The 20,072-nt window shown below is 45.7% G+C and overlaps 2 protein-coding genes across 3 annotated transcripts; one reads left to right on the top strand and one right to left on the bottom strand.

Moving 5' to 3' along the window:
- Window positions 1–1,582: 1,582 nt before the first annotated feature.
- On the top strand, window positions 1,583–9,790 carry SERINC3 (serine incorporator 3). The gene is made up of 10 exons (XM_058850353.1): window positions 1,583–1,740; window positions 2,237–2,398; window positions 2,857–3,050; window positions 3,772–3,851; window positions 4,494–4,631; window positions 5,438–5,607; window positions 6,329–6,419; window positions 6,824–7,001; window positions 7,829–8,056; window positions 8,861–9,790. Exons 1-10 carry the CDS (start codon window positions 1,702–1,704, stop codon window positions 8,997–8,999), a joined length of 1,419 nt encoding a protein of 472 aa, XP_058706336.1. The 5' UTR covers window positions 1,583–1,701; the 3' UTR covers window positions 9,000–9,790.
- Window positions 9,791–10,134: 344 nt separating this feature from the next.
- Window positions 10,135–19,393, bottom strand: TTPAL (alpha tocopherol transfer protein like). Of its 2 annotated transcripts, none has more exons than XM_058850354.1 (5): window positions 19,298–19,393; window positions 17,490–17,942; window positions 16,581–16,774; window positions 14,706–14,816; window positions 10,135–14,001 (listed from the first exon to the last, which is right to left on the bottom strand). In XM_058850354.1, the coding sequence occupies exons 2-5, from the start codon at window positions 17,926–17,928 to the stop codon at window positions 13,726–13,728; spliced, it is 1,020 nt and encodes a 339-aa protein (XP_058706337.1). In that variant the 5' UTR covers window positions 17,929–17,942; window positions 19,298–19,393; the 3' UTR covers window positions 10,135–13,725. The 2 variants fall into 2 exon arrangements, with proteins under 2 accessions (XP_058706337.1, XP_058706338.1); XM_058850355.1 differs by having other exon boundaries at window positions 19,251–19,346.
- Window positions 19,394–20,072: the final 679 nt, after the last annotated feature.

Genomic DNA, 20,072 nt, shown 5'->3' with positions numbered 1-20,072 from the left:
TTTGGACAGGGACTGTGTGAAGGGTCTGACAAAGCGTAAAGTGATGTGTAACAGCTGGAACTGCTACAGCCAGAAAATATCCTGTAACCTGAGCTGGTCAGTTCTGACCCTGTCCTGTGATATTTTTCAGCCCTAATGACAAGTAAAACCAATGCAAACTACTTTCCTAAACCTCTGTGCAAACTTTTGTCAAGTCCTTGTGCTGTTACATCATCACAGCCATCTCTCATCCATTTCATTTGCTCCCAGACTTTTGTGAGGAGGAGTGAAATCATTCAGCTATCCCTCTCCAACTCCTTCAGGCTCCAACCTGTGCAGTGTGCTGGGAATCCAGAGCAGGATCCCTGTGCTCAGGGCAGCTGTGAAACAACACCTCCTTTCACCTGGCTCCTCCACCTTCCTCTTCTTCCATGTTAAAGGAGCCCATCTGCAGCTTTTGCAGCTGTGCACCTTCCAAGTACGAACTGAGGCAGGTGTGAGCTGCTGCAGAAGTGTCTCCTTGAGAAATTCCACCTCTGAAAAGCTCCTAAGCTTTCTCACTTCCACCCAGAGTTTGGTTTAACTACACAGGCAAAATTCATGGACACCCTTCGGTGCTCAGCAATTCATAAAGGAAAAGCAAAGTAATATTAGGAAAAGCAAAGTCATACTAGGAGAAGGTTCTTCATCCGAAGGTTGAAGGACAGGCTGGAACAGGCTCCCCAAGGCAGTGGTCAGGCCCCAAGGCTGCCGGAGCTCAGGGAGTGTTTGACCACACTCAGGCACACCGTGGGATTCTCGTCCCATGCACGGCTGCGAGCTGCTCTCGATGATCCTGATGGATCTCTTCCAACCTGGAGCACTCTGTGTGCTGTGAGCTCTGGGGCACAAGCACTCGTGTCTGTTATGGCTCAAGAGGGGGAATGAGTTACACACTGTGCCCCGGTCAAACGGCTTCCAGAGGCTGAGCAGGCCGGCGGCCCCCGGCAGGGCAGGTGACAGCAGTGTCGCCAGCCCCTGGGCCACTGGCATTGCTCGCAGCACGATGCGCACAGATGTACATCAAGTGGCAGAAGGCTGCCCGCCCGCTCGCTCCGGCATCCCGCTTGTGGCGGTGGCGCCGGTGAGGTCAGCGGTGGCGCCTGTCACCGCGCCAGGTCACACCCCGCGGGGCCCGAGGGCTCGGCGTTACCCGGCCCACGAGCATCCTGCGGGATTGCAGGGGACGGGAAAGGCGGTGCGCTCTGCCACAATGCCGGGCGGGGCGGGCGCGGCCCGGTGCCTCCCGGTGCCGCCCCGGTGCCTCCCGGTGCCTCCCGGTGCCCGCGCTGCTGCCATGGCAACGGCCGCGCGCCCGGGCACGGCGAGCGCCCCCAGCGGCCGCGGGCAGGGATGGAACAGCAGCCGGGCTCCCCAGCGCCGTCACTCATTGGCTGTCACGCTGTAGGAACCGCCCACTCATTGATCTCTCGACCAATCAACGTCCTCCCTTCCCTCGGCGAAGACGGAAGAAGTGTTATAAACAACATCGCCCTGCCCACGCCCACCCTCCCGCGCCTCCCCCTGGCGCCCGGCTGCATCGCGCCTTCTCATTGGCTGGCGGCCGCCGCCGGGCTGGAATGCAGCCAATGAGCGGCGGCGGCGGCTCGGGCTGGCGCCGCCCCCCGAGGCCGCGGGCTCTGGGCGGAAGCAGGAAGCGGGCGGAGGGGCGGCGGCGGCGCCATGGGGGCCGTGCTGGGGCTCTGCTCAGTGGCCAGCTGGGTGAGTGCGGGGCTCCCCTCCTACCCCAAACCTGCCCCTTCACATCCCCAACCTCTCCTTTTATCCCGGGGAGCGGGCCCTGCCCGGTGCGGTGCCTCCGCTGGCGGTTCGGGTCGGCCCAGGGGCGGGGGGCCGCTGTGAGTCCCCGCGGGCGCGGTCCCGGTCCCGCCGGAGCCGCAGCCCCTCGGAGCGGAGCGGTGCCCGGCTGGAGCCGTCCGTGCCCTTCCCGGAGCCGCGGGGCCCGGCTGGCCGGAGCGGGGGCTGGCGGACGGGCCCGCCCTGGCGAGGCCCCGGGGCAGCCCAAGGCCGATAAACCCGGTTATCTCCGGCTGTTTGCAAACGCGCTGCCGGTCAGAAAGGCCGATTAGCGATTTATCTGTGCTCCCCGGAGTGGAGTGTCTCTAAATGGGGCTCGGGTTTTCCTCTCATTGTCGCCTAATGCGCCGGTGTCAGCTGCGAGGGGAATGCCCTTACTATTCCTGTCTCTGCCCTTCAGATTCCCTGTCTGTGCAGCGGTGCCTCGTGTTTGCTGTGCCGATGTTGCCCCAACAGCAAGAATTCGACAGTGACACGTCTTATCTATGCCTTCCTCCTCCTCCTCAGTACTGTGCTTGCCTGCATTATGCTGGCACCAGGCATGGAAGAGCAGCTGAAAAAGGTATGGAGGGGGAAAAACCTCCTTCTGACTGTTTTAAATGTCATCACTTGTGCCAGTGACTATTGATTTTCTTTTCTTGGAATGGGTTATGTGTGAGACACAAACACCTGAGTGTCCTTGTTCCTGGGTTAAGATGCTGCACGTACTGAATGGCTTCTGGTGGAAACAGCAAATTCAGCAAATGTTCCTTTTTTAGTACATGCCTGGTCTCTGAAATCTGACCAGACCTGGAGACAGCCAGTTGTTATCAGAGGCCTGCTGCTGTGGTATCTTAGCCTTCCTGGGTGAAAAGCGTTGACATGGGGAGAGACAGATGATAATAAGGTGTGAGCACAAGGTCTTTTGTTCTCTGATCTCTCATAAGTTTTTTGACTGAAAGCCTTGGCTGTTACTTAGAACTTAGAAAATGTAATTGCAAATATAGATGTAAATTCCCAATGAAATGTGTCTTTACCCAGATACCTGGATTTTGTGACGATGGGCTTCACACTCAGATCCCCCACTTGGATGGGTTTGTCAGCTGTGATGTGTTTGTGGGATACAGAGCTGTCTATCGTGTCAGCTTTGCCATGGCCGTGTTCTTCTTCCTCCTCTCCATGCTCATGATTGAAGTGAAAACAAGCAACGACCCCAGAGCCTCCATTCACAATGGGTATGTGTGAGCCAGCTGGCTGCCCTTCAGCTGCTTTCCTCCCTCCAGCTTCTCTGCTGAACACTGGGGAAATTCCTCTATGCATACAAGGACGGGTTTCTTTTGGACCCAACACAGAGTAGTGCTTTGGTTTCCTTAAAAGCTTCCTATTTATGTAAGATGTTCAGTGTCCTGGTTGAGGGGGCCACTCTGAGGTGGGGTAACCAAAAGGGCAGTGCTCTGTGTTTCCATAGAGATGTCAGATTGCAGCTAATTTGTATCTCCAACCTTGTGCAGCCTCTGGCACTCATTGGGTCATTCTCAAGGCCAGTCTGACTGAACCAGCAGAAACTGGTTTCTGATTTCCAATTGCCTGATTTAATTGAATTAATTTTGGACTAGATGACTGAATCATTTAGAGTAATTTAATTGGAAAGGGACCTTTGGAGAGCATAAAATCATAAAAATATAGAATGGTTTGAGTTGGAAGAGACCTTAAGATCATCCACTTCAACCCTCCAACCTTCCACTAGACCAGGTTGCTCAAAGCTCCATCCAGGCCTGGCCTTGAATACTTCCAGTGATGGGAAGTCCTCAACCTCCCCAGTCAACAGGATCATATGATCCAAAGCCTTGGTTGGAGCAGGACCAAGCTGCTTACAGATCATGTAGCACATGACTACTGTGTGTGAACTGTGTGTAGAATAAGACTAATATTTATGACTTCTCTCTTCTTTTAAAGGTTTTGGTTCTTCAAAATAGCTGCTATTGTGGCTATCATGGTTGGAGCATTTTATATCCCTGAAGGGCCTTTCACAAGAGGTACAGTTAATGTTCATCATGGAAATCTGACTTGTATAAGCTCAAACATTTTCACAGATTTATTAGGCAACAGTGAAAGTTCTCTTGTAGAAGATGCAGTTTCTGCCCATCTTTCTTGGAATACCTTGGTTCATCCAGCATTTTGGTGACCAGCTGAAGTTACGGCAATAAGAAATCCCTTTTCAACTGCCTAAGTTTTGGTTATTAATAATTTTCTACTTCATGAGACAGTCACAACTGAGCTGAGTCTTCTGGCACTGGACTGGGGGCAACTCAGGACACTGACAAGTGCTAAATACTTTGCTAGAGTCTCTGAAAAATCTGTGGGGGAAACTTCTACTGTCTGGTCACATCAGAGGAACTTCAGGGTTGTTGACCCTCCAAGAAATATGGCATGATGGCACTTACATACACAAAGATGCCACATGATGTTGCCTTCATTCTGAAAACATGTTGGGCTAAACATTCCCATGCTCCTGCCAGATTGAGGCCAAAGTGATTAACAGCATCTGCTTTTCTAATTACAGTTTGAGTTTTTTTCATTATTTGTCTGTAGTATAATTGGGAGTTTTTTTGTTTTTAAATGGAGGTAGCATGCACATGATGAAAGCTAACCTTTTTTCTTCCTGCACCCTTTTCTAGCTTGGTTTTGGATTGGTGTTTCTGGAGCCTTCTGCTTCATTCTTATCCAGTTGGTTCTACTTGTGGATTTTGCTCACTCTTGGAATGAGAGCTGGGTTGAGAAAATGGAAGAGGGGAATTCTAAATGCTGGTATGCAGGTAAGAATCTTAACCTGTAAAGGGATTGGTTTGTACTGGCCAGTACCCTTCAGAATATCATTTACTGGTTTGCAGACATAGCTAGAATTAAACTCCCTATTGTCCCTGAGTCACTGCTGTTAACACCCGGAATTAATAGCAGCAGTGTTTCCTTTTTCTTGTTCATTAAAATGCAGAATATTTTAGGCTTGTGAGTAGCACATCTGACAGTCCTAATAAACCAGGAGCCTGGTTCTCTTCAAACCTGAGCTTTGCACTGCCCCTCCCCTGCTGTGTCCCCAGGAGCTCAGTTGTGTCTGTGACAGTGGCTGCAGTACCACACCGAGTGTGCCTTGGTGCCTGCTCCCCAGCTGGCCATTAATTACAAAGTGCTAATTGTTGTGGTTCTTAGCTCATAGCTAAGAATGCTACAGCAGCATTTTGTAGCTTCTTACAGAGTGGAAATCAAAATGGGTGACCTCGAGCACAGGAATCCAGGGCACATAAATGTGCATGAGAAGTGTGCAAAAAGCACTCTCATTATGCCACTGTGGCCTGATACCAGTTAAACTAATTAAACTGCTGCTGAAAGGCAAGTCCTGTTCCCCTGATGGCAGCACTGGCCTTGCTCTGAGCGGTGCTGCTTAGTGACCCCAAGCAGAAATTCAGCCAGACCTTACAAAAATTCAGTCTGCTAGTCTGGTTTTGTGACTCAGACTGCCAGGTGATGAAGCAAGCCTATCTTATTCCAGTGTTAGCTGGACATTAAGCCACTTTAGATGGACTATTAAAACTATATGTGTAATGTAAATTTTTTTTTCCTCCAGCTCTGTTGTCCTGTACAAGCTTGTTCTATGCCTTGTCACTGGTTTTTGTCGTTCTCTTCTACGTTTTCTACACGAAGCCTGATGACTGCACTGAGAACAAGTTCTTCATAAGCTTTAACATGATCCTGTGCATTGTTGTCTCCATCGTTTCTATCCTTCCAAAAGTTCAGGTATTACTTTTATCTGCTCTTTCCTTCTGACATACCAAGCAGGGAAGTGAGAAGGATGTAGTACCAGTTCAGTCAGACATAAGAATTTTAAAATTTGGCTATAAAAGCTATGCTAGTTGGGAACTTAAAAAAAAAAATCTTGGTCTGAAACCATTGCACTACATAGTGACATATTTTCTGAAGAGAGGCTTTTTTGAGCTAACATGGTTTTGGACTTTGTTTCCATGTGGCAGACTGCTGGCATGGTTTTAGTGGTGAAGGCTCTAGCAGAGCAGGGAAATCTGTTAGGGAGTAGGAAAATAGCTGGAGATTTATTTGCTTAATACTGTGGCTTTAAAATTAGGGGTTAGCTTGTTTAACATAAGAGGAAAGTTGCATGTTACTCGATTCTGAACTGAGATTGCTCAAATCACATGCTAGATTCACATCTACAAAATTGTTTGAAAAGGTTGAGATTAACTCAGTAAGAGCCCATAACTGAGTCTTGGGCACCAAAAAAAATGGATTTGGTTTGCTTATTCCTTCTGTGTTTGAGTTGCTTTTTGCATAAATTAAATGACTCTAAGGAGTTTCTTCCAGTCTTAGAACATAGAAATGCATTGAGCTTTGTTCTACAGCAACAGTTTTCATGCTAGTAATTGTTTCTTCTGTGGCAGTGGTAAAACTATACAACTCTAGGTAAAACCTGCCCTTTTGACCTCGCTCTTCTGCTTTGAAACAGGAACATCAGCCTCGCTCTGGCCTCCTCCAGTCCTCTGTCATCACACTCTACACCATGTACCTCACTTGGGCAGCCATGTCCAATGAGCCTGGTAAGGAACATGCTGTCTCCAGTCACATATTTTGGTGTCAAAGCAGAAGCTGCTGATGGTTATTACAGATCACTCTGTGGGAATTGCTGATCTGTCCAGATCAAATCCAGTGAGGCTGAAAAGCTGACTTGACCAAAACCATCAAACTGCCTCTTTGCAGAACTAAACTGGGGTGTTTGTAAGGGGGGAAAAAGAAACAGTGTCAGGGAATTCTGATGTTATTTATTTATTATGCCCTTGTCTAGCTCACAGGCAGGAAAAATATTGCAGGCAATTTCTGCCTCTGGAGAATTGAAGAGATCAGCAGTTAAAGGGAATGAAAAATTGCACGTTTACCTGTCATCTTTTCTTAGCTACATGCTGGCAAAGCTCATCCCTCTAATCTGCCTTAAAATCCCTTTCAGAAAGAAACTGTAACCCAAGTCTGCTCAACATCATCACCCAGATAGCTGCACCCACAGCTGTTCCAGCCAATGCCACTGTCCCACCTGCCACTCCTGCTCCACCCAAGTCCCTGCAGTGGTGGGATGCCCAGAGTGTTGTTGGACTGGTTATCTTTGTCCTGTGCCTCTTGTATTCCAGGTAGGATCTGCACTGATAACCAGTGATAAAGAATTGGGATTTGTCTGCCTCTTTGGTTTGAATCTGGGTCTAGTGCAAAATGTACCTGCATTTATTCACATCCAGCTGCTGGCTCAGGCCCAAGGCCAAATGTGGCTCATAAACCTGCTTTTGTTTTGTGCATGAGGATAAGCCTTGTAAGCCAAATCGATAGAACAACATGTGTTACAAGATGATTAGAGGGATGGAGCACCTCTCCTGTGAGGAAAGGCTGGGAGAACTGGGTTTGTTCAGCCTGCAGAAAGGAAGGCTTTGGGGTGACCTAATTGTGGCTTTTCAGTGTCTGAAGGGAGCCTACAAGGAACATGGAGAGAGACTTTTACAAGGACACAGATGAAAACTGGAAGAGTAAGTTTAGATTAGATATTAGGAAAAAAATTCTTCACTGTGAGGATGGTGAGGCACTGGAATGTTTGTCCAGAGAACCCATGGGTGCTCCATCCCTGGAAGTGTTGAAGGCCAAGCTGGATGGAGCTCTGGGCAACTTGGTCTGTTGTCCTTGGTCTAGGGTCTAATGTGTCCCTGCCCACAGTAAGTGGGTTGGAACAGGATAATCTTTAGGGTTCCTTCCAAACCACACCTTTCTATGATTTGGGACTAGGAACGCTGTTTAAGTTAACAAAAGCTTGGATAAAAACAATTGGAGGAATTTCCTTACGCTTCCAAATGGGTTTTAAAAAATATTATTTGCTAGTCTTAGACATTCATTGTGGTCCATTGCTTGCTTTACTAGCAAACATACCTGCCTGTAAAAGGAGTTGTTAACCAGGTCTCTCTTTACACTGCAGCATCCGCTCTTCAAGTAACAGCCAGGTGAACAAGCTGACGCTGTCTGGCAGTGACACTGCCATCCTGGAGGAGACCGTGGGCACAGGCAGCGGGGCTGCCGAGGATGGAGAAGTGCGCCGTGTCACGGACAATGAGAAGGATGGGGTTCAGTACAGCTACACCTTCTTCCACTTCATGCTCTTCCTTGCCTCCCTTTACATCATGATGACACTGACAAACTGGTACAGGTAAGAGCCACATGGGAAGTGATGGCTTCTGTGTGCCAGTGTTTCCATGTGGATAGGAGATTCCTGCCCTGTGGGGGCATCTTTTGTGCCACCTACTCCTGCCAAGCTGGTGAAGGTGTCCCTGTGCCAGTGGCATTAGAGTTGTGCCTTCTCAGTTTAGTGCTGCTGAATTAAAATGTGAGCACAGCACAAGCAGCAGCTGTGGTTCCAAGGCACTACTTCAGAGCTGCCAGGGCAGAAAGTGTGGCTGCCATTCTTCAGCTGGATGAGTAGCAGGAAGGATAGCCATGGAATTGGTTTCAGGTGGTCTCCTGCAAAGTTTGTTAGAAGCCAGCCTGCTGGTAGTGGCTCTTCATCCTGGGAAACATGTGCAGGGACAGCCAGATGTGCTGCTTATCAAGGATGTGATTTCCTACATCTGTTGGAAACACTTGGACATATGCTCTGCTGCTGCAGCTCAGAACCACTGCCCCCAGGACAGTATTAATTCTGAATACTTATTAATTAGCAAATACACTTAGAGATCAGCAGCCACCAGGAGTCTATTGCAGAGCTCATGCAAATACTTCCTTGAACAGCAGCACATCAGCATGGGCAGGCAGGATTGAAAACTGGGTTCCAAGACCAAGAGCCTGCGAAGGAGGAACAGGAAACTCCTGGTTTAGTTGTCTCACTGTGTTCTCACAAAGGGTCTTGCACTGGAGTGTCCCAAAGGATTGCCCTCACTTCAGATTCATATGAGAGGTACCAAGGAATACTGGGAAGTGCTTTCTGTGACTACTAATGGACTTCTTTACTTTTTAGCCCTGATGCAGATTTCAAAACCATGACAAGTAAGTGGCCAGCCGTGTGGGTGAAGATAACCTCCAGCTGGGTTTGTCTGCTTCTCTATCTCTGGACCTTAGTGGCTCCTCTTGTCCTTACTAATAGAGACTTCAATTAAGTTCCTGCACCTGTCTAAGCTTACAAAAGTGAGGAACTCTTTGCTAAAAGCCAAAATGTTCATTTATTGCTTTAGTTACTGTTTCTTATGTTGGTATTAAAATGCAGTTGGATAGTTACATATTGCATAATGCTTGATGCAGCATCAAAATTATCAGTTATCTTTCTATTTTAACCTTTCCCAGGGTTATCTTACTACTGCATTTTTAAAATTCACTACAGCTGTGCTGTCAAAGCACAAAAGAAATTATCTATTCTGTCCGAAAGCCACAACCTTCTACTGAATAGAAGTTATCATTTAGTTAAATATGAAGTAATATATTTTAAAGAACAATTATAATCAGCATAATGCACTACTATGCTCATGCTTCAGTTTCTGGAAGTGTAAGCCATACTGCTTGATTTCTACATTCCACTGCTAAAGTTTATTTACAGGAAAAGTTTATTTAAATTACTTAACTTTGTGTTGTGGCAAAAAGCACCCTTATTCCTCACCAAAAGATGAGAACTGAAGTCGAAAAACTGGTTAACTCTTAATTCTTTTTAAGACAAACTTGCCCTTTTTAAGAGGCAATTTCTATGGTAACTTCTTTTTTAGATTGTTTGCCAAATAGAGTGGTAAGTGTATGAGTAGCTTAATCAACTTTATGATTATGTTGGAAAATAGAACTTATTGATTGATTTCAGTTGTCCAATATGTTTAATAAAAGTAACAGACATGGAATTATTATTATTGGCTCTAAGGCATTTGCACTGTAAACTCATTTGAATAAAGCAGACTAACTACTGAAAGTGGCCCAGCTCTGTTGAAGTGTTAAGAAATAGCAGTTACTTCTCTAGTGGAAAATAGCACCTGCAGTAATCAGCTGCTGCCCTGTCCAGCTGGATGTGACTGGGTGTTTGCTCTATGCAGTAAATACTAAGTGACATCTTTCTTTTGAAACAAACACTATCTTCCCCATGAGGCTGTCAATGTCAAATCCTGTTCCTTGAAGTTGCTCAGTTCAAGTAAATTTCTACTTCTCCAACAGAAAGCAACATCTTTTGCTAATGCAGTGCTCTGGTGATTATGTGTAGTTGCAACTGTAAGTGTGGAACTTGTGTGTTATTGACATTTACAGTAAAATATCCCAACATGACACGAGGCAAAGGTATTGAAAATATCAAATGAGCAGCTGTTACAATGTGTTTAATCACCCAGTCATGCATCATAAACATACACATTTTTGACGACTTTGTTTTATAAAATGCAATATAAAAATAAATTTTATCAAAATAAGATGTACACTTAACCACCCAACACCTCTAAGCCCTACCAGAATTCTAACAGAAGGCAAAATTAGTAGTTGAATAACACGATGAATAACTCATGCCAAAATGAGATGTAACAAAAATGATACTTCAGCCAGTTCCTGAAAATACCTCATAACACCCATTTGCAAGAGTATAAATTCAAGTACTTTTATGTACAGTTTGCAGCTACCTTTTGTGCCCCCTACTGCCAATGCAGTTCAAGTATCCTTCCTTACAACATTTTGGATTTGGCAGGGATGGCTGATGTACTGGGAAAGGCATCCAACCTTGGAAAACAAAGTTATTTCAAGTGGGAAGAAGGACCAAAGTAGTTGTTGAGCTGTAAAAAAACCCAAACAATCCCTAAGCAAAAAAAGACAACCCCATCCTGTAAGCTTTTCTAGCCATCCTCTTCACTTGCAGCTAAGGAGATGCTATACTTGACACAAATGTTTATTTTCCAAATGCTGACATGAAAAATTCTGGGAACAAACTAATTTCTTTGCTGCTGAGTGCTAAAGCTCAAAGAACATTCTCAGCTCTGTAGCCAGGCACACAGAAGCCAGAGCTGTGCTTTCTGTAAGACATGCCAAGCACTGGTCAGAGTGACTTCAGGGTTAGAAACACAGCTCAGTGAAGCTGCAATTCCTGGCTGAGTTCTAAAGCCAAGGAACAGCAAATTAGAAATAACAGATGCTTGATAAAGCCTGGCTTAATTCAGCATCCTGACATCCACTGCCCCGGACTAGCTTTAAGAAAAAGAAGTTCTGCAGTAGTTCTGCCACAAGACTGGCACTTTTCAGCACTGGAAATTGTGGTGCTCTAACCCCAGCCAGCACCATGGCTGCCACACTGACTCCTGTGAAGAAAATTCTATCCCAGCCAAACCCAGCACAACCATATAACCTCATTTATTATGTTTGAATCATATTCTTTATTAGTGAGCAGAGGAAAGAAGAGGGTGGATCTAGTCTGCCTACTATTTAAGGCATGCAAGAAAATATAAAAGCCTGGAAAAGGGTGTTTAGTAGAGGTTCCTCGGCCTTCTGCTGAACACCACTAGATTTATTTCTTTTTGAAGGACATTAAATTGAATTTTGAACACCCAATCTCCCCCTCTATTACTTATATAAGTGTTCCTACAGTCAGTATACCCCCACTTCTAACCCTGCAACACAATTAAGGAAAGACTATCAGTCAGGCCTTCATCTATAGGTAAAATGGTCCATCCTGGTTTTTTCAGTTGTACCTTGTGACTGGAATTAAGAGGCACTAAAACAACACAGGCACCACTCTCTCTGTTCTAGCAGTTTAGCAGTGTGGGCAGCCACTTATCTGTCCAAGTCCTGGTGCTGTGTGCTACTGGCTTCTAGGTGGCAAAAAACTGAATTAACTTCTGCAAAACACAGAGCATATTCTGGTCACAAAGGAGGAGCTGCTTAGCAGTACTCTTTTACCTTATTTAAGTAGATGAAAATGGCAGTTTGTTTTTTCCCTGCACTAAAGGTAGTAGTTACCAAAGAGGAGTTACAATTGACTTCTAAATGTAAGAAACATAAGGAAAATTAATCTCTTCCCACCTTTAATCTACAACTGTTCATGTGATGAGTTTTCTGCTCCTACAGATTCTGAACTGGTACCCAGGAAAGAAAAAAAGCTTCATTGTTTTACCCCTTTTCAGTACCCAGTCTCTTTTTATAATGTTGGGATGACAGGTGTGGCATTTGTCACCCCTTAGTTCCAGGAGGAGATCTGCTGCCAGGTCAGTCATTACAGTTGTAGAGGAGCCTCCTTTTGGCAGTGCAGTCATGCTGCAAGGGGGCTGAGAGGAAGAAAGACATTCAAAACAGAGTTTGGCACTTTGAAAAATGAACATCTGAGATCCTCAAGATAATTTAGTTTTATATTTACAGAAACATAACTGGTGCCTATAATCACATTTGGCACTAAATCAAGATTTCATCCAGAGAAAGTGCTCTAGTGATAAGTTCCCAATCAGAAGGGATGTTCTTCTCCACCAAATAGTGAATTATTTCACCTTGAAGTAACAGACTGTGCTTTCCTCGTCCTAGTGAGGTTTCCCATCTCCACACCATAATAGTGCAGAAGAATGTGTGCAAAGAGTGTGCTGAGAGTTAGGTTCTAATTCAAGACCATTAAACAAAATGAACTTGGGGAGTGGGAACAGCTTATTCAGACACAGGTATCTTACCCTGGTTTGACATCAATGTTAGTTCTGTCTCTAGACAAAGACCTAGAAGCACAGGCATACAAGTTATGGGTAAATATCACAGAGATGATACAAGTCTAACTTCATACAGGAACATGACAACCAAAGACAAAAGAGGTCAACAAAGTTGTAAACCAAGTTGTAACATTTCACAGAAGAGCTGACAAGCACAGTGAACAAAATGCTACAATATCAGGAAATTTAAGAATGTGCTTTTAAAAAGCCTGTCTGCATTTGGTTTCACAGACTTTGAACTCAAATTCAGCCCAAAGTAACAAGCTAAAGCAAGACCTTGCTGTCTTAATGAAGTATTGCCTTCTATACATCACATGCCAATTGCTACAAAACCTCCTCACACATCCTGGGTATGAGGTACTTATCCAATTTCTTATCTCAACCAGAAAAGAACTAGCAATGTGGGAAGGTGGCTGACATGGCTTTCTTTTATTTGATCCTGAACCTCATTATTTGAAGCTGCTGTCCAATCAAAAGCCTTAGTAAATGATCTAAAAATGAAGATTGCACCTGCTGTATAAACCTTGGTATGGATATTATGGTAGTTAATCCATCAGTCACAGTTCTTCCAACTGTGAGGAAGTTTAAGATAAGACCTACATACAGGTATTCATGAATAAATTTTGTTCTGTATTAATTTGAACAAATATTCACTGAGATATTTCAGAAACACCAACTCACAATCTGAACCATATGACAGAGGACAGGCCAAGTTAGACTTTTATGGTTTTAAGCAATCTTCACTACAGAATTATATTTTGAAGGGTTCAAAAGCCATTTTTGTGTCTTGGATTACTGGTGTTTGCAGAAGGGGAAGGGACCAGATGATCACAAAGCTCCTAAATCATCCTCACTTATCACCTGTGTGGGGCGGGGACAAGAAATTGTCAAGCTTACCTACCTGCAATAATTTTTTCCCTTTATCATTGGAAAGAATAGGCCAGTTTGCACCATTCACACAGAGGTTGATGAGCCTCAAGTCTTCTACACAACTTGTGCTCTTTGCTTCTACCCTCCCCGAACTCTGCCCTGCCCCCATTGTGCCCTCTCCAGCTTCCTTTGGTTCTACAGTGTAAAGTGCCTCAGCAGTCTGTCCCTAAACTGCAGGTTTAGGAGTAAGGCAGAGTTCACAACATCACCTAGCAGAGCAGATCTTAACTGTGCTGGAAAACTTCCCTCCAGTGGTTTGTTAGTAACAGTAATAGAGCTGAGGTTTCATCCCTCGCAGGGAATCATCACACTGCTTTTCATCAGCATCCCCACTCACTAGCAGGTCATGGGGAGAGCTGTCACATGGGAGCACCAGCTCTGAGAAATCATGCAGGAAGTCCTCTTCAGAGGCCAGCAGCAGCTCATTCCAGGCAGAGATATCCAGCTTGCCTGCAGTGCCACCATACTCTTCAGGAAGGATCACTGGAGGAATGTTTTGGTGAAGGGAATTCAGATCACAGCCATGAAGAAAAAACTGAAGGAGAAAGCAAAAGAGCTTTAAAATTGCACATCAAACACTTTACAGCAAACTGCTGAACAGTCAGCTAACAAGCTTATTTTGAGCTGAAGAGCAACTTTAAGAAGTGATGTGTTCATGGGCAGATGGCAGCACAGAATAGTGGGCAAATGCAGTCAGACACACCAGTGTCTTGAGACAATCTACACCTTGTGCAGATTAAATCCCAGCAAGAGACCTCACATGTGCCTGGGCTGAGGTTCCAGATTCAGTTCATCCCCAAGTTTGCTCATGGGATTGAAGATACTTATCCTTGTGGGAAAAAAAATCATCCTTGGCAACCAGTCCTGTGGAGAGGACACCTGTGCCTCACAGGACCTTTGCATAAGGGAAAAGAGCAAGGAGGGGGCAGCAGAGTTTTCCTGTGACACCACCTCATGAACAAAGAGCTACTGGCCCAAATAATCCAACCAGGGATGATGTCCTGGATACAGAGCACATGTACTGAAGTTCCATTTTAATATTTTGCCAGTATTGAGTTCCTCAAAGTTTCTGTCTCACAGAGAATTTTCCCAACAGGCATATTTTTGAAAATTAAAGCAGAAAGTAAAATGGCATCAACATTTTTCTAACTGTCAAGCATTACAATTTTTCTTTTTTTCTAACAGTGGCCAAGCAAGGAACTTACAAACATTAATATTGATGTTAAAATCACACCTTACCCTGTTTGCGATCTTTTCCTTCAGAAAAGGCTTGATGATTGCAAAAATGCCTTTGAATATACGAGGCTCATTTATTATGTTAACAGCCTTTATTCGAATGGGGAATCCATCCTGAAGGGTAAAGAAGATTTTTATAATGCAGTTTAAAAAAACATTTGCCATCTTTCTCTTTTTAAAGTGAGACTCACCGCCAGCACAACCCACTGGCTCCCCAACTTTAATCTGAGGTACCAACATAAACCAAACAACAATAGAAATTCAACTTGTTACAGAGAGCAGTCCTTGGATGACATCTGTGAGCATAAAAACAAAGTCAAGGGACAAGAAAAACCTCCATAAAAATACACTGCTGTCAGTAAATCCTCATTTCCAATGTTGATGTTTATCTCCCTTGACAAAACCACTCAGATAACCCCTGTCCTTTGGGTATTCCCAGCCCTAATAAGGATGCAGTCACAGTGATGTCTGCAGCTCCTGAGGAGTGCACCACACTTAGTGCCCAAGCAAGCTCCCTCTAACAGTGTGTCCAGCAACAAGATTTGGTGCCCAGGAGACTCTAAAATGTATTTTTATGTGAAGAAGGAATCTAATATCACTAGGACACACTGTTTCCCATAGGACAAAACAACATCTTATTATAGGATTTTTGCTGCAGAAATTTATTTGCAGAAATATTTTTCATAGGCAAAAGCTCACGATCAGCAATTAAGGATTCAGTGAAGTTTCTTTCCCCTATAACCAGCTGTACATATACAAACCAGTCAGTGCTTGGAGTGAAAAGCAGGTAAGAGGCACTGCTGGAGTATTTTTCTCCATAGGAACGTCAGTGAATTACGTCATCTTTGCAGGAGCTGCAGCTCAGCAAGGCTGATGCACAACACATTTATATTCCACCATACCTTTATGTCCTTCCCCAAGTCCAGCTATTGTTTTGTGAACATCTTCCAGCAGGAACAGCAGGACACCCATGGCTTTATTTGTACAAATTAAATATAGGCTTACAGTTAAATGACACATTTAGATAAAAATGTAAAGGAGTGAGTTCTTATAAAGGCCTTCCTTAACTCACCAATCTCATCTCCATACACTCCCCTGATTCACCCTATCCCTCCTGATTCCCCCATGGATACAATAAAGGATGTAACCAGCTCAGGCCAGAACAAAAGTAATGATGGAATGAACCCATTCAAGAGAAGTTTTCTCATCTCACTCTTCCAGACTGTATCAACATCAAGTGAAATCATCAGACGTTCCTGCCACTTTGGCCAGGCTACTCCCGAGTCCTTTTTCCTTCCCCTTTTGTCCAGCTTCACTGTGTTTACACCCCTGCTCTAACTTGTTCTCTAGCACTTTCCTTCCACACATCCCGGCAGAGATGTTTTCATTACTGTCTCTTTTGCTGCCCCTGTGCTAAAGAAGTCTCTGCCTTCAGGGCATGGATGGAAATCCTCCTCAAATCAAACTCAACCAAAAGTCCTCTGAAAATTTTTGCAGGAGCACTTGAGCTGGAACCTGCATTTGCTCCATGGCTCCATCTTGGCTGGCAGGAACTATTGAAGTATCAGGCCATTTCCTCACTGTCTCCTCTCTCTTTCCTCCTTACCACTACCTAGCCGAACTGCTTTTGTCAGTTCCAACTCAAAGTCTGCATTTCTAATGTAAATTCAGTTTTAGGAATGCAAAAGTCAAAAACAAGGGGCAAGTGAGGTAAGTTGGCTATAAGGGTGTGAGAAACCGGTTGGGCAGAGACACGTTTAACTCTGCTCTAGTGAAAGCCAAGATGATGAAGTTTGTGGTGATATAGTCAAGAACTCTGCACACAGAAGCAATCATTTACAATGCACAAGCTTATTTTCCCACCAGTTCAGGTCTTACCTGAAGAATTCCAATCACTTTTTTGGCTACAAAAGGACCAAAATGAGACGCCTTAGATAAGCTGACTCCTTTGTAGTCTGCCAGGATTACAATTCCATTCACCTGGGTCTCTTCGGACTGAATGAGTTTTTCTAAGGTTAAGTATATGGCACGAATGTTCTCAGTAATCGGATAATTACTGGGTGTCCATCTGTCTGAGGTTACAAGACAGGGATGGTAAGTCGGAGAGTGAAGATAAGCTAACAATACACATTCCAAAAAACTGATTTTCTGTTTTTCTGGACTCAAAAGTTATTCTGTATAGCCACAGTTCTACTTCAGAGCAGCCTTTCTTAAGCAATTGGTAAATGGCAACTCATGTTTACTTCAGGGAGCAAAGGCAATGGTTTTAAGAACCCCATTCTCCACCCAGCACAGCTCATTAATAGCACTTTCAGCTCAGAAAGAAGGCAGGTAAATGGAAAAGAGGAGAATGAATGAAGAGAAATTTACAGCAAGCCTGGCAGCACCAAAAGCACATGAAAGACTGATTATTTACACAGGAGTCACAGCTATAGGCTTCTCTCTCTGGTTATTGTAAAAACAAATTACAAGCTTCTCAGGGTAGGCTGGCAGCCCTGTTTCAATTTGAGTTGCTGCATATTAATTTTTCTTGAATTGCCTAATATTTCATCGACCCATCTCACTGCATTTTCGTTTTGCCATGATCACAGTTATTGCTGACACAGGCAAAGGAACTGGAATAATGCTGGCTAAGGACCAGCCCGTGCCTTCCTCAGTCAGCTTTTCAAATTTGAGAGAGCCCACATACTCTGTGCAAGTCACCACTGTTCATGGGAGAGCAGGGAATAGGCTTTTGGCCCAGACAGACCTCGAGGATGGGGAACAGAGACACTCAGGACTGAGTACCTGGGCGGATGCAGACGACGTGGCGTCCCTGCGGGTCCCGGTGAGGCAGCACAGTGACAAAGCCTGACTCCAGGACAGGCTTTATTGCAGATGGCTTCAGGTTACTGAACACCTCTGGCCAGGTCCTCCTGCAGGTGTGGTAGTTCACCAGGAGCTGAAGCGCTCGATCGTAATCAAACTTCCTGGCTCGGAGGAACCTTAGCAAAAAAGCATCGTCCAGGCACGTCCCCAGGGAAGGATAGTCCTTGCACACCATATCTCGGAGTGCCTGCACATCACGGAGCCTCCATTCAGGCTTCTCCTGGAGCTCCTCCCGGGCTTTGGTAACAAGATCAGGAGACAGGGTACAAACATACTTTGGCCGGTCTGGCAGGAGCTCATTGTCCGATGGAGACCCTGCTGACGGACTTGTCCTCGTGCAGTCGCTCTCTCCTGACATAATGCAGCAGCAATCTGTCAAAAAATAAATGCTGCATGTGACAAACAAACCCTCAGACTTACAACCCCATTGTCTGTTTACATATTTATTATGTTCTGTATCCCTGTTTCTTAGCTAAAGACGTTGCCTTTCCAAGAAGCAGCACTACAGTCAAGGGACTCCATTGATTTTAATTCTCCAAGCAGGATTAGAAAGTGCAAGTTACTCTAATCTCTTTATCCTACCTAGCAGGTAGAATGAAACCTGGATGAAACCTAACCCAATAAAGTTATAATACAGAATTACACAGCTCCATTGCAAAACACAGAATTCAATCTGCCTTAATGTTTATTTCCTACGTCCAGCTGGAAACTAAGGCAAAGCAAACATCCCAGTTTGTCATGATTCTCGTATTTGGCCAAATTACACCTTCTGAGAAGCTCCCCCATCTAAACCCAGAAAGCCAGGAGTTTTGCTTAACCTCTCTGGCAAACACATGCACTTACCAGCACCTCTGCCCAGGTGAATGTTTTGAGTAATTCAGGAGGAGCAGCACTTGGAATATAAGAAATGGCTGCAGTAAACAAGCTGGATGAGCAAGTAAGAAAATTACAGACTCTTATGCCAGCACTGCATGGGTACTGAGGCCGGCCTAATCTAGTTTTAACTTTTCGGTGTGATGCCAAGATGTCTGACCTGGGACCTGAAATTCCAAACCCAGTCACAAATGGATAGAGACAAGTAAAAGTCAGAAAATCACAAGCCTGCCATAATTCCTGTAGCTGGACCTGGGGCTGGCAGGCTTTATTTTTCTGAGGTGCTGGCATTCAGTCACTCACAGCACATCACACCGCTCCTGGCTATCACACGGAGCCGCCCGCCACAGGGACACTGGGCACCCGCAGCCACCTTCCTCCTGCCCTGACAGAGCTCCCAACGCCCCGCTCCCACCTCAGCTTCCCCAGCTGCTCGGGACGGCCCTCGGGATCGCTCCCAGGGACGCGTTTCACCCGGGAGCACCCAACCCCGAGCGTCCGCACAGGCACAGGGGCAAGGAGGCTGCCAGGGACCGCCAGACCTCCTCCTCAGCCGCGGCCCCGCAGCCCCCGCGGCTCCCAGGCCCGCAGTCCGCCCGTCTCGGAGCCCCCGGGCCCCGCAGCCCGCCCGTACCGGAGTCCCCGGGCCCGCAGACCCGCCCGTCCCAGAGCTCCCGGGCCCCGGAGCTCCCAGGCCCGCAGCCCGCCCGTCCCAGAGCTCCCGGGCCCCGCAGCTCCCGGACCCGCAGCCCGCCCGTCCCAGAGCCCCCGGGCCCCGCAGCTCCCGGGCCCGCAGCCCGCCCGTACCGGAGCCCCGGGGCCCCGCAGCTCCCGGGCCCGCAGCCCGCCCGTACCGGAGCTCCCGCGGAGCAGCCGCGTCCCGGCCCCGCCGCCCCGGAACGGCCCCGGGCGCTCGGAAGTGACGGCCCCGCCGCGCCTGCGCCATGGCCCCGGGGCGGCACCGCGACCTCGGCAGCGGCCTCGAGCGGTTCCGCCTCCCGCCCAAAATTTGGGGCTCCTCTGTCTCTGGCGTCTGCTCCGTGCAGCGGGGGAGCCCCGGGGACACTTCCCGAAGGGACATCGGCCCTTCAGTGCCACCTCATCCTCCGTGACAACGGCAGGGCACTGCCTCCAGCCGTGAGCCACGATGGCAGAATTTTATATATATATATATATGTACATACATACATACACATGTGTATATATATATATGTATATCTACACACAACATATAATACATAAATATAATACATACAGCAATAATACACACCAACATGTAATACGTAAATAATGCATATATTTTATAAAACACATTTTATAAATACATTTTACGCTTGTAAAATACATGTTATGTGTATAGAATATGTTATGTATAAAATATTTTCTATACGTATGTGTATATATATGTATACATATACATTTAAATACACATGGATTATGTATGTTATGTGTATATATAGTATTGCTATATAATATATGTAATTATATAACATACAGCAAATATACTTACCTATATATAGATGACATTTATATACAATATATAATCACATATATAAAATTACGTTTTATTTTCATATATATACACACACATACATACATATAAAAATATATATAGCATTTATATTTATA

This window comes from Poecile atricapillus, chromosome 15, assembly GCF_030490865.1.
Source record: "Poecile atricapillus isolate bPoeAtr1 chromosome 15, bPoeAtr1.hap1, whole genome shotgun sequence".
NCBI lineage: Eukaryota > Metazoa > Chordata > Aves > Passeriformes > Paridae > Poecile > Poecile atricapillus.
Note: the sequence above shows the minus strand (reverse complement) of the source record. Positions and strands in the feature narration are given on the sequence as shown.

Bases quoted from the DNA above. Each gene is read 5' to 3' on its own strand.
- TTPAL (XM_058850354.1), bottom strand. From the start codon at position 17,928: ATGTCAGGAGAGAGCGACTGCACGAGGACAAGTCCGTCAGCAGGGTCT. The intron at 14,817-16,580 runs GTAAGACCTGAA...TTTACCCTTCAG, and splicing joins AAGTGATTGGAATTCTTCAG to GATGGATTCCCCATTCGAAT. The intron at 14,002-14,705 runs GTAAGGTGTGAT...TTTCTCCTTCAG, and splicing joins AGGAAAAGATCGCAAACAGG to TTTTTTCTTCATGGCTGTGA.
- SERINC3 (XM_058850353.1), top strand. From the start codon at position 1,702: ATGGGGGCCGTGCTGGGGCTCTGCTCAGTGGCCAGCTGG. The intron at 3,852-4,493 runs GTACAGTTAATG...ACCCTTTTCTAG, and splicing joins TGAAGGGCCTTTCACAAGAG to CTTGGTTTTGGATTGGTGTT. The intron at 4,632-5,437 runs GTAAGAATCTTA...TTTTTCCTCCAG, and splicing joins TTCTAAATGCTGGTATGCAG to CTCTGTTGTCCTGTACAAGC.